The sequence below is a fragment of the Cavia porcellus genome, unplaced genomic scaffold (assembly GCF_034190915.1).
Source record: "Cavia porcellus strain 051 isolate PalLab524CR breed Dunkin Hartley unplaced genomic scaffold, mCavPor4.1 scaffold_1, whole genome shotgun sequence".
Classification (NCBI taxonomy): Eukaryota; Metazoa; Chordata; class Mammalia; order Rodentia; family Caviidae; genus Cavia; species Cavia porcellus.
The window spans coordinates 131,794,918-131,807,980 of NW_026947484.1; the positions used below are offsets into that span (position 1 = coordinate 131,794,918).

At 37.8% G+C, this 13,063-nt stretch overlaps 1 protein-coding gene across 3 annotated transcripts; it reads left to right on the top strand.

Moving 5' to 3' along the window:
- Positions 1–7,082: 7,082 nt before the first annotated feature.
- Positions 7,083–12,622, top strand: CUNH1orf162 (chromosome unknown C1orf162 homolog). Of its 3 annotated transcripts, none has more exons than XM_063255642.1 (7): positions 7,086–7,285; positions 7,624–7,690; positions 10,266–10,313; positions 11,008–11,047; positions 11,481–11,575; positions 11,848–11,897; positions 12,128–12,622. In XM_063255642.1, the coding sequence occupies exons 3-7, from the start codon at positions 10,277–10,279 to the stop codon at positions 12,257–12,259; spliced, it is 354 nt and encodes a 117-aa protein (XP_063111712.1). In that variant the 5' UTR covers positions 7,086–7,285; positions 7,624–7,690; positions 10,266–10,276; the 3' UTR covers positions 12,260–12,622. The 3 variants fall into 3 exon arrangements, with proteins under 3 accessions (XP_003479051.2, XP_063111712.1, XP_063111711.1); XM_063255641.1 differs by lacking the exon at positions 7,624–7,690 and adding an exon at positions 7,503–7,575 and having other exon boundaries at positions 7,091–7,285; XM_003479003.4 differs by lacking the exon at positions 7,624–7,690 and having other exon boundaries at positions 7,083–7,285.
- The last annotated feature ends 441 nt before the right edge of the window (positions 12,623–13,063 follow it).

The following is a 13,063-nucleotide window of genomic DNA, read 5'->3' on the forward strand; positions in this document are numbered from 1 at the left end:
AGAAACAAATTAGATATGTAACTTAGTGGAAGAGCACTTGCTTAGCATATGTGCAGCCCTGATTTTAGTCCCTAATGCCATAAAAATAAAGGAAGCCACACAAACTCAGCTGTGGGGCTTATTCAAACAAAACAGTGAAAAAATTCCAAGAAAATAACAAGTGTTAGTGAGAATGTGGATGAGTGGAAATCCTTCTATACTGTTAGGAAATAAAGTGAAAAAGCCAATAGAAAAATAGGGAAGTTCCTCAAAAAGATAAGCACAGTTAAAAGTGTGGTCTAACAACTTCACATCTGGGTATATACTCAAAGAATTGAAAGGGAAGCCAGGTTGTATTATACAACTTGGTTACTAGCTGAGGCTGGAAGATTCTTTGAGGCCAGTCTGGACAGCATAACAAGAATCTGTCTCAAAGAAACATTGAAAGAGCTGTGAAGAGACTGGTACATATTCAGAGCTGCATTAATCACAGTACCATAAATCCTTGGATTGCAAGTAACTTGTTCTGTGAATGTTCTGCAAGATGAGCAAACATTCTAATAAATTTTAAATAGATAATCAAGTTTTGCAACATGAGTAGGACCTCACACTGAACATCTCGTGATCACAACTGAGCCAATGATTCTTCTCACTGGGATTATGGGTTATTGTTTCTTAGCAGCAAGAGATCTTGTCTGTGGAGGAGAAGAAAAACAAGAAATCTCTCACTTCAGATGAGATTTAGGGAGATGTATAAAATGTGGAAATCAGCAAAATTTTGTAGAAAACACCAAGTATGACCTTGAATACAGTCAATCATGACATTGAATATAAATTCCAGCAATGACAACATTGAGTGTAAATTCCTAATATTAAAATTGTGGAGTAGTGGACACATGTAAAAAATGAACTCAGTCTAATACAGGAGTTCATGAAAACCCTCCAAAATAATACATTTAAATTCATATCCAAAAGATAGTCAAAAAGAACAGTTTGATTGTCAAAAAGAACAGTTTATGAAAAGAACTTGAGGTCCCCAGCATTACCATACAGTAAGCAGCTCTGGCAAGAAAATTGTAGGATCTTAATTCCAAATGCAAGTTGCTTTTTGGTCTTCATCTTACTTGACTAACACTTGATATTTTTTTTTCTTCCTTTTCTCCTCTGGCTTTCAATAGAATATGTTCTTGTCTGCTGATATGTTTCTTCTCAGTTTCCTTAGCTCACCCCACTTTATGTGCCTCCCTTTTTGGTGTGTGTGTTTTTTTGGTTTTTCTTTGGTTTGGTACTAGGAATCAAACAAGACCTTGTACTTCTCAGGTACTTGTGCTGCTAAACTGTTTTCCCTGCCCTTTTTTGAGACGAGGCCTTGCTGTGCAGTTCAGGCCAGCCTTGAACTTGCTTATGTAGACTAGGCTGGTCTTGAATGCATAGTCATCCTCCTGCCTCAGCCTCCCAAGTACTGGGGTTGCAGGTGTATGCCACCACACCCACTTTGCCTTCCTGTTAAGTATTACTAATCCTCAAAGTTGTGTCCTAGGAATTTTATTCTCCTTCCATATGCTATACCTGGATGATCCTATTCATGTTCAGGGCTTCTATCACGTTTACACTGATGACCTCCTATTCTGTATCTCAAATTAACTAGTCAATTGAGGTAAGTTATGTATATGTCGGCAGTTTAATATTAAGTGCGCTTGTGTGTGTGTGTGTGTTCCATATGTGTGCATTGCTTTGTTTGCCCATAAAGAGGCTTCTGTAGGTCTAGACTCTAGAGAAACTGTCCTCAATATGGTGGGTGACTCAATGGTCCAATGTTAGAGCTATGTCAACCTTACCTCATTACAGGTTCTCCTCAGTTGCCCTGTGAAGAGGTCAGGGGAATCTTGCATCAGTAATTAAATGCTTCAACTGAAAGGGACATACATCACTTCATAGTCCATTGTTAAGAACTTATTACATGGCATTACTCAACTATAAGGAATGATCATTCCCAAAGGAAAGAAGGGTTTATGGGTGAGAGTTCTGTCTACCACACAAATTTAGATCTCTTTCAAGAGTCCCAGTCTTGCATCTAACTTCCCTCCACACTTCTGCCTGAATGTTCCATAGACATCTCAAACTCAACATGTCCAAACTTTCTCTATGTTCAACTCTACACCCCTCTTCTATATCCTAAATATTAGTCAATGAACACAGTTCAGTAAATTGGTTACCCTAGGTAGTTACCCTAAGCCCCTTTCTTCTGTCTGCCCTATCTCTCCACTGTGGCTAAGGCCTCAGTGCAGATCACCTTTGTGTCTTCCCTGGAACTCTGCAATACTCCATTGTCTCGTACCCTACCAGTCTCCCCGTTTTTAAGTCCAAATGTAATTTGGTCACTCCTCTCAGCAGCCTCCATTTCCTGTAACAAAGTGAGATTAGGGTCTGTTTTTTGTAGAGACAGGGATCTGTAGATGAGAAAAAACAACAGGGACTCTTTTAGGTCTTCTAGCTAATCCTGACGATAGGAGTTCAAAATAAACTTTATTTTTAAAAAATTTACTAGATAAAATTCCCTAAGAAAACAAGTCAAACACAGAAAGGAGGAAAGAGAAAGCACGCAGTGTGCACCAAATGGCCTTAGGACAAGAAACCAGAAAAACGAGCTAACGGCATAGAAAAAGGTCAACAAATGATAAGCCCTTCAATAAAATACAGGAGAAACAAACTGGAGCAGACTAACCGTAAGGCAGTATTTACTACATACTAGCATATATAACGTATATAACTGAGTGTTCACTCTAAGGTCACTATATTATTTACAACAGTGACATAGAGTAAGCATATCCACATGCTCCCTTGCTTTTTTTTTTAAAGAGGATAAAATTAAACAGATCATAAGGAAACAATTTTAAGAAACATGGATTTCAAAGCAAGACCACTGGAGATCTTCACTGTCTATCATATTTGTCTCTTGTTTTCTTCCAAATAGTTGTCCACATCTTCACACACAGTGAATACATACTGAATATTATAGTACTAAACCAATAAGAACAGGATGATGAAGGCTTTTTAGGGAAGTCAACAATGGCTGCCATAATGTCTCTCGTTCTCTTTGAAATAGCTGTCTATATCTTTACATATGTTGAAATCAAACATAAGAGTAGACTAATATCACTCTGAACAGTGAATAATAGTATTGCTAGATTTTATATCATAATGCTACACAATTAGTACTGGGTATCTTAGTGTCTCTTCTTCAGAGTATCTGTTCATTACATTGTGCATTATATAATCTGTTCCCGTAAACTGTTTAGAAATTCAAACATGTATGAATCTCTACATGTATACCTATCCTTTCTGTATTACAGGGAAAAACAGATCAAGACAAGACAAAAAACAAATTCCTAGAAAAACATGAAATGAAAAGTACAAAACCACAATATTAGGTGATCTACAGTAGTAACTACTACAGTAGTTACTACTGTCTCTTGTTAATTTTAATAAAAACATAACATTGGAAACATTGTAGGACTTCAAAAGCAGTTAATAATCAAACCAGAATGGTTATCTTATTGCATCTTGTCATCTTCAGAGTAGTTACCTCTACTCTTAAACTTGATACTATCAAGCATACCAAATTCAAATAAAAGCAGTCAAGACAAAACAGCAGTCTAACAAATCAGATTCAAATAAGATCAGTCATAGTAAGACAATGTAAGTAATATAGGGCTGCAGTTTAATTTAACAGGAAATTAAGGATAGTTATCATAGTATATCCTGCTATTTTTGGGATAGCTCTCTGTGCCCTCGAATCTAGTATGAGTAGACAGACTGGAACAAAATAAAATCAAACTAAACAGAGTGATAAGACTAATGTAGCTTTTAAATGCTGATACACTATTAACAATGTCCTCTGCCTTCCTTTTTTAGATAGTTCCTCCCCTTTTCCATTCTCAGGGTGCTTTGTATATTTTGGGTCCCACTAATTCCTTTAGTTTTTAGATTAGGGGGGCAACCCATTATCTACCTAAGTGGTGCTGAACCTTTTTATCCCTGAGCTTGATCTTGAGCTGTATTCCTTTACTTACTAAAGCCTCAAGGTTTCCCTTCCTTCTAGCTGAGTAGTTCTCCACTGCACAAAAGGGTCATGACTTTCCAAACTATCTGCAGCTGCTGGACGAGTTGTCCCTATTTCTCTCTGGTTCTTTGTCACATAGAGCATCATTTTCTCATCTTTGACTTTCAGTTTATTAACCCTCTTTCAGGTTGAGTATATTTCCTATTCAGAGTATCTCAATGGATCCTATCTCCTGATCTACTCTGCCAGTCTTTTTGTTAGTGTATCAAGGCTATCTATATTAGAGATTATAGCCTACCTTCTCTGCCTCATCTCTGCTATTCTATTTTTCTGCTATTATTTGTCCACTTTTCTCCTTCATTCCACTGTCTGCCCTGTTCATTGAGGCCTCTCTGCCACTGTTGCTGGAATCCTGATATTTTATTCTATCTCTCTCTAGAATGTCCGTATTTTTTGTAAGGCTGGATTGGTGGTCATAAACTCTCACAGTTCCTCCTTGTCATGAAAACATCTTGTTTCTCCATTAATTTTGAGAGAAGAGTTTTTCAGAGTACATCAATCTGAGTTGGAGGTTATTTTCTTTCAGAGCTTGGACTACTTCAGTCCAAGCTCTTCTTGATTTGATAGTTTGTGTTGAGAAGTCTGTTATTATTTTGATGGGTCTTCCTTTATAGGTGATGTTTCCTTTCTGTAACTGCTTTTAATATTCTGTTGTTGTGAATTTCTGGGGTCTTGATTATTACATGTCTGGGTGTAGATCTGTTTTGGTTGTAGTTGGCTGGAGTTCTGTATGCCTCATTTATCTGGATTATATTTCTTTTTCCTATGCTTGGGAAGTTTTCCTTAATTATTTCTGTGAATAGCCTTTGTAATTCATTTGTGTTTACTCCTGCTTCTTCGCTCACATTTTTTATTCTTAAGTGATAGATCCTCTTATCGTCTTCTAGCCTTTGTATTGTTACTTCCTGGCTCCTTCTTATTTTTAAGAGTTGTTTTTCCTTAGAGAGACTCTCTACCCTGCTACCTATCAAGCCGCCATCTTCAGAACTCCTCCCTTACTAACTCTTAAATAACCAAGAGTAGGTCACCCCTTTGTCAGCTAGCCACCCACCCCAAAGATACAGCCTTAAAAGACAAAGAGAAACAGAAAAAAGCTACACACAGACCACCAGAAAAGATGTTACACAAATCCAGTTATGGCAAGTTCCAGGTGGAGGGGAAAGAGCTATCACCCACTCCTAGACCCATCCCTCCCACTACCATAAAAATGGGTGAGAATGTGGGGATCCTTCCATCTTTCTGGAACCTCTGACCCTGAGTCTTAGCAGGGTACCTGTCTATCGTCTCCATTCTCCCCACTCCTTTTCCTCTTTAAAAATAAAGTGTCTGCCTTTTGTTAAACTTTGTCCCTCTAATTTATTTATTGGGACTGAGTTATAACCCTGGTGGGCTGCTCGGGCAAGAGAGCAGCAATGCTCATCACCCAGATGTAGCATCTTTACCTAGTTCCCCACTTCTTCTCCACCCATTCCTCTTGCGGTCTCCACCCGCACTCCACACCCATTCTCCGTAGTACTAATTATAGTGAGATACTTAATTTCCCTAAACATGACCAGCAGGACAAAGCAAGCATTTGCTCATGCCATCCTGCTTGGAACATGTTTTCTTCTGCCTGCCTTAGAAAAATGTGATCTTTAAAGACCCAACTCAAACACTATCTCCTCAAAGATAAATTGTAGGTATAAAAATGTGACAAAGAAATAAGGTAGAAGTGATGCCAATATTCTAGGTATCCATAAGTAAGTGTGTGGACAATAGGAATGGTAGGAAACCTCAGCTGAGGTAAGACTGGAGGACAGAGACTTGGGACCTGGATATGCGAAACAAAATAGCACGATGAGGCAATGATTACTTAAGCATTTGCATCTCAGTGACTGAGAATTCATTTTCTACTCCTTCAAAGAGTTTTATTGGACATTTTTCAGCCTTGACAACGTTACATGGGGAAAAATGACCTTTTCCTGCCATCATGGAATTTTCAGACTAGTAAAGGAAGCTGTTACCATATGAAAGTGGTAAATTGTAATTACATGTGCTGGGAAGGAACAGGATCCGTGTATTCCTGGGTCTCAGGGAAGCAGGAAAAGCTTCGAAGGACTGGCCTCTGTCCTACCTTTTCAACCTCATCTTAACTATATTCCACATCTCTAAACCCCCATCCCAGTGGCCCCTCACATACTTCCTTGCTTATCACACTGTATTTGGGGAGTTGTCTGTTTTTGGTCATCTTACTTAATACTCTCCTTTCTGGCACAGGAATTTTGAATGATCTATTGCTTCTGAATTTTCCCTCCCTCTGAATTTAGTTGATTGGTACATAACATGATAAATGTAGACTGTAAGAAAACTTATCATGTTATGTACCAATCAAGAAACCTTTAGTAGTGGCTTATTTTATTGTCTTTAAATATAGTCCATGCAATGATAGTTTGGATCAATGGTGGACCACATATATAATGGTGGTTGCATGTGATTATAATAAAGCTGCGAAATGCCTATCAACTTCTAACATGATAACTATTTTAACATCACAATGAAAAATATTACATTTGTGACATGGCTAGTGTAAACCTACTGTCCTGCCAGTTGAACAGCCCATACAATTATGAGTCAATGCATAATACTTGATAATGATACAGGTTTATGTACTTGCTATACTACAATTTGATTATGATTTTAGAGTATATTCCTTCTTGAAAAAATAGTTTACTGTGAAACAAGTGCCATATTACACTGGCAGCAGCCTTATACATCTATATATGGCATCATATGACAACCCCAGGAGGCCATGGAGTGATTAATGTAAACCATCTAGGCTGTATAAATACACCCTGAAGTTTATATAATAAAATGCACTAACAATACATTTCTCACAACATCTGGTAGTGTAGTTAAGTAAATAATAAACTATTAGAAATCAATTTGTCCTGTCCCCTTACTTGGTGTTCATATGTCAGAGTCCAAAAGTTCTCACCGCTTGTAGGATTTTTTTAAATAGCATTGACCTCAAAGAGGAAGTTCACCTTCCAGCCTCAACAATATCTTTGCAACACATGACTTGATGGTGGCTGCAGCCATGATAGAAATCTTTATTTCATCATTTCTGGAAAACACGACCCATAACGGAAGTGAAAAATTCAGTCTTAGACAACTACATCGTATCTCCAGAGGTTTTCTTGAAAGGTAAATACATTTACCATATACTTTTAATCTTGATGAAATAATCACCGAAAGACAAAAATCAGCTAGCTTTGTATCATTTTCTTCTTTGTATTTGATGGGGGAAGGGGAAGAATTGTTTGAACAGCTGCTTTCAGTTGATGGATTTTATGGCAATGATTTATACTGTCCGTTGTCAGCTAAAACTATATATAGTAGTGTTTTCTTTTCTAAATTTTAGCTCTGTCAAACATTTGGATTGCTGTTTTCATAGAAAAATACTGTATGTTTCCTGGTTTTCTTGGTCTGGACTTGTAAGTAGCTATGTTCCTGTGGCTTTGTGGGGTTGCTTTGTCTTTCAGGGTGGGATAGCCTACCAGCTTTAGATTTCTTTGAGATGATTGTACATTCAGAACCACACAGGCAAAGGTAAGGATTTTACAAAAACCTGACACACTCCTTTACACCTCCCCAGTGTTAAGGTCCAACATAAATTTATACTTATCATCATATTTAAAATTATTACATTCACAATATGTAAAAATAGCAGATATGTGGGAATGCCTTCTGTCTTGTTTTTGAAATCCAGTATTGTTCTCACTAATTAGTTTTATTCTGATTTACTGTTTTGCTTTATTTAATGTTATGTTTTGATTAGTTTTATTGTTTTATTTGATTTGACTTTACTATGTCTGACAGTATGGGCAACTAATATGAAGATAACAAGAGATATTATGGTAGCCATTGTTGTTCCCTATTATCCTGTTTCGAAGTTCTACACCACCTTCACTATTTTGAACAGCTTTATTGTGTTTTATTTTGTTAGGTTTTAGTCTCTTTAAAATAAAAATTTGTTACATTCTATATAATAGATAATATAATGTTCTGCATATATTACACTAGTATTTTATGTATATTGCTCTGCAAGGCATGAGTCTCATGGCTCAGATTTTTTTACGTATTTTCCTGCTGTCACCTTTCTTATACATGACAGAATCTAAAATGCTTGCTAAATTGTAAGGTATTTGATAATGTCACTGTTACTGCTGCTATAACTGTTACACGGCAGTGAAGTATCCTTCTGCCAGCCCTCCACTGTGTCCTAGGACTTGTAAATTAGCTTTTGTGATCTAGACAATTAAAACACAATTGATGGAATTTGCTGTCTAAATAAATTACATCAAAATACAGCAGAAATAGTAGAGTCAAAAATATATATCACTGGCAGCTAGTATGGCAGCACATGCCTGTAAAGAAAGGGCTACCAGCTGGGGACTTAGCTCAGTATATAGGAGCCTGTCCAGCGATCATGAGATTGTAAGCTTGATCTCCGGTACAAAAAAAAAAGAAAGAGAGAGAGAGAAAGAAAGAAAGAAAGAAAGAAAGAAAGAAAGAAAGAAAGAAAGAAAGAAAGGAAGGAAGGAAGGAAGGAAGGAAGGAAGGAAGGAAGGAAGGAAGAGAAGGAAAGAAAGAAAAAAAAGAAGGAAAGAAAGAAAAAAAGAAGGAAAGAAAGAAAGAAAGAGTGGGTTACCTAAATATGAAATGAAATTGTAGAAATCTAGAAACATAATCAGGGATATATGTACAGAGTTTTATGCACGCATACATGCACACGCACAAAAGTCTTTCTTGTTATTTATTTAAATAAATGAAAAATTTTTATATCCAAAAGCAAGGAACTGGTTAAGCAAGTTAGAGTGCACATATATACAGTCATGCTGCCTAATCTATGATTTCTTTTCCTAGTTTCACTTACTTATGGTCAACTACGATCTGAAAATATCAAACGAAATATTCCAGACATAAACAATCATTTTAAAAATAACTTTTATTACATCAAATTGATATAAATTGTTCTAGTTTATTGTTGTTTATTTCTTGATGTGCCTAATTTATACATTAAATTAAATTTTATCAAAGATATGTATGTGTAGGAAAAATCAGTATATGCTGTGTAGGGTTGGTACTATCTACAGTCTCAAGCACCTGCAACACATCTTGGAATATATCCCCTACAGCTACAGAGGGACACCTCTCACAGAAAGGCCTGTCTTCCTAAAAACATTACAGTAAGCTTTTAATGCCATCAGTGAATGCATATGATAATACACCAAGTAAAAAAAGAAGACATAACTTTTTATATGAAAAAGTAGCTTAAGGAGCTTTAATAAAAATGCAAGCAGGGGCGGGAATATAGCTCAGTGGCACAGTACCTGCCTGGTCAGTGTTAAGTCCTCAGTTTGAAACCTAGTACAAAAAAAAAGAAAAGAAAAAAATGCATGCAGTCTGACTAAAATGAAAGATACTAAAATATTAACAATGAATAGTAGATTTTACTTTAGATGATTTTACTTTTCTGCCTTTAAATGATTATACTTTCTGGTTAAAAAACAAAAGTATGGAGCTTTCCTGTAACAAATGGAACCATAGTGTAGATCAGGATATAGGCATTCTTGAAAAGATAATATGTGAACCAAAGTGTCTCATGGATCCTAAAGGAAAGACCTCCAAGATCAAATTTGTCAGTTTACTCAGCACTGCCAGGAAAGGGAAGGTGGATGCATCATACTTCAAAGATACTCAGTGTTAAAATTATTCATTCATCTTCTCTCCGATTTACTTCAGTTCAATGCTTACCAAGCAAAATTATAGTTTTCATTTATATTCTTACATGTTCCAAAAGATGAAATAGACTACTTACATTATTACATTGCTTATGCCATTCCAGTTTATACATTAATCTGCTGGAGCAGACTGGTGAGCATCAGTTCTGAAGAAATTGTTCAGGTCTTGATAAGACAAAATTTCTGAACATACACAGCTGAACACTAGCACAGTTTTATAATTGCTGCAGCAATTTTATAAATAAAGTCTATGACTAGACTGGAACACCTTGACTTGCCTCCCTTATTGTTACTCCTCCTATATGAATGCCAGTCTTAGAATTGGCCCTCAACTGCCTCTCCCCTTGCAAGCTTTCTAAAAGGAACCTTTTTGTTCTTAGGGGAATATAACATGGGAAAAGCTTCCTCCACATGTCGACCCACCACTGGTGAGTTCCGAATGGGAACTGTTACCTGCCTCCTTGCTAAGTTAAAATGAACTGGAAGAAAAATAAATTGGGCCGAAGGACTGTAAAGGGAATGGCACCGGGCCAATGCATCTCCAAAGTGGAAGAATCAGATTTTGCCATGATGCAGCCTGAGGCCACAAGAATAAAAAGGAAACCAAAAAAGAACTGCCTCGCCCTCCAAATTTGAGTAAACCATCTGGGCAGTTTAGGAAAATCTAGTTTGCTTCCCTTCCTGCTCCCCTTTCAGCACTATAGGTATTAGCGAAAGCACCATGGCTGCTTTCAATAGCTACTCTGCAGACAAACAAAAAGTAAAGGGAGTTTCCAAGGTCAAAGTGCTGGCCTCACTGAGGCTTCTGACTTCCTGACTTGGAGAGTCCCCATAGGTCAGAAGGAACACATCTCCCAGAGCTTTGTGCTAGAATTTTTGAGAAGGAGACACATGCAGTGTTTTCTTTATCAAAGAGACACATAGAGCTGTGGAACACAAGGATGTTTGATTTCTATAGCTGACTGTCTTTAGATCCAGTACATCATCATATTAAAGAACCCCCGTATCTCACCATGTAGAGTTGCAGCCTATTTGCTTGGGTGGGGAAGGCACAGGGCCTTTTGCTAGAAGGGCAGCGTGAGAAGTAGCAGATTCACTGATCCCTTCCATGTTCTTTTCTAGATGCCTCTATGGCAGCCCCAGTGACCAGAAGCCACCTCAAGTAAATGAGTATTCACCATCTCTTTCATTCTGGGCCACGTGGCATTGGATCTCACGTTGACAGCTTTGACTTTGGGGAAGGAACTCTGTAGAGAAGGGGCCAGAAACAGTGGAAGAATTAAACCAGTGTTTGCTCTTAGGAGTGTAGTTCTTAGCCCCAAGCTTCAGGACATCTATGAATTCCTTTAAGCTTCTAAAATGCATGTGGGGGGTGGGAGACAGGGAGAGAGTACACAACTTCCATTCAGGGTTCAAATGGATCTAGAACTCAAAAGCGAACAGTTGGCAACCAGTGGGTGGGAGTGTAAGTCCAGTAACCAATACGAGCACTATCTCAATGGCTTACCCACAGCTGGGAAAGATTACATTTGGCTTCTAGGAAAGGTTAACAAAAGTCCCAACAGCTCATCTGCTCCATCTTTCTGCCCAAACAGCAAGGACCACTTGATCTTGGCTTTTTTTGCTGGGGTTTTACTGACATTGCTGCTGACAGCCCTTATCTTCTTCATCATAAAGTGCTATAGAAAACGTAAGTGATTTCTGAGGAATGAAACAGCCTTCCTTCTCTGCCACTGAGGTCAGAGATAGCCGGGAGGAAGTAACAGGAGGAGGGGAAAAAACCCAGCTTGGCTCATGCGCTCTGTGCACTAGAATCCAAATCTTTCCCCTTCTTTTACTCCCTGCCTCCCACCCCCATCCCACCACCTCCCAACTCCAACCCAAGATGGAAGGGAAAGGCTCTTTTCTCTTCCAGGACCCATTGGTGAGACTTATCCTTCTCCTCTCTGGCACTTGTTTCAGGTCATTCCAGTCCCCAACGCCTGGATCCTCACTCAGATCTTCCTGCCAGGGTAAGACCACCATGTTGTTTGAAGGTCCTGGAGAGCCACTCTGATAGGGGTTTCCCTCTGTATTCTGCATTACTGACTGGAATAATAATTTCTTTCTGGGCAAATATTTTATAAAGATTTCTCCAAGTCTCTTTGGGTCCCTCTTACCAAAGCTTTCAGGTTGCTTCTAGAGACACTTTTGGCTTCAAATTGAATTCATTCTTTCATTCTTCTTTTCTCTCCCTCTGAAGCATTCATCCATACCAAAGGAGTCACTTGTCTATGCCAGCATGACTTTCAAACCCTCAGAAGAAAACAGCAATCGCTTATCTACAAACCATTCTGTACACACAGATCCTGTTGTATATGCTCAGATAAAGTGATAAACTTACGCAGTCAGGTCTGAGGCCATTTATCGCATCTATGTGTCATTTTTTTTTACAAATTTGTGACTACAGCCTATGTGAAATTATGATCAGAGTTGGGTTGATGTGTGATCTGACAACATATTCCCAGCAGTTTTGAAAATGAGTGCTCATTCGTCACCCCAGCTGGAGAAGACTGCTCACCCTCCCATGTGAACTGACAGTTGATAACCCTTGAGGGCTTCCTTGTGTCCTTCCAAAGTGTGCAAGACAGAGCTCCATGTACAAGACTTACTCCCCAGCATCACTGGTCCACTAGGGAAGAGTCCACCAGAAGAACAATCTATTGAGAATTTTAAATAAAGAAAAACTCCCCACAAATGTTGATTCCTTCTTCTTCATTACTCGTCTATCTCTGACACTTTTTCCGGAAGTCAGGACCAGACATTTATGCAAATATGAAATTCACATTTTATACAGCACTATTCAAATAAGGGTTTCTATCTCCTCCCTGTAGTACAAGAGATATGCACAGCAAACTTACATGAGTACTAAGATTAATCTAAACATTTATTCACCCAAAATATCAATGGATAATCATACAGACAGCCCCATTTAAAATGTCAATAGGAATACTTTTCACTAAGCAAGCTTAGTATAAAGTTCTTATGTAAATAATAAATAAAAATTCTAAGAAAGGTTGTAAATACAATTCATAATAAATAAAAGTAATATAGAAAGACTAACAACTAAAAATACCTGTTTTATTAAGCAAGACTAAGTAAACCAATATTCAAATGGCACATGAATAAATAATTAACA

Excerpts from the sequence above, each read along its gene's own strand:
- CUNH1orf162 (XM_003479003.4), top strand. The coding sequence starts at position 10,277 with ATGGGAAAAGCTTCCTCCACATGTCGACCCACCACTG. Across the intron at positions 10,314-11,007 it reads CACATGTCGACCCACCACTG|ATGCCTCTATGGCAGCCCCA; the intron begins GTGAGTTCCGAA and ends GTTCTTTTCTAG. Across the intron at positions 11,048-11,480 it reads GTGACCAGAAGCCACCTCAA|CAAGGACCACTTGATCTTGG; the intron begins GTAAATGAGTAT and ends CTGCCCAAACAG.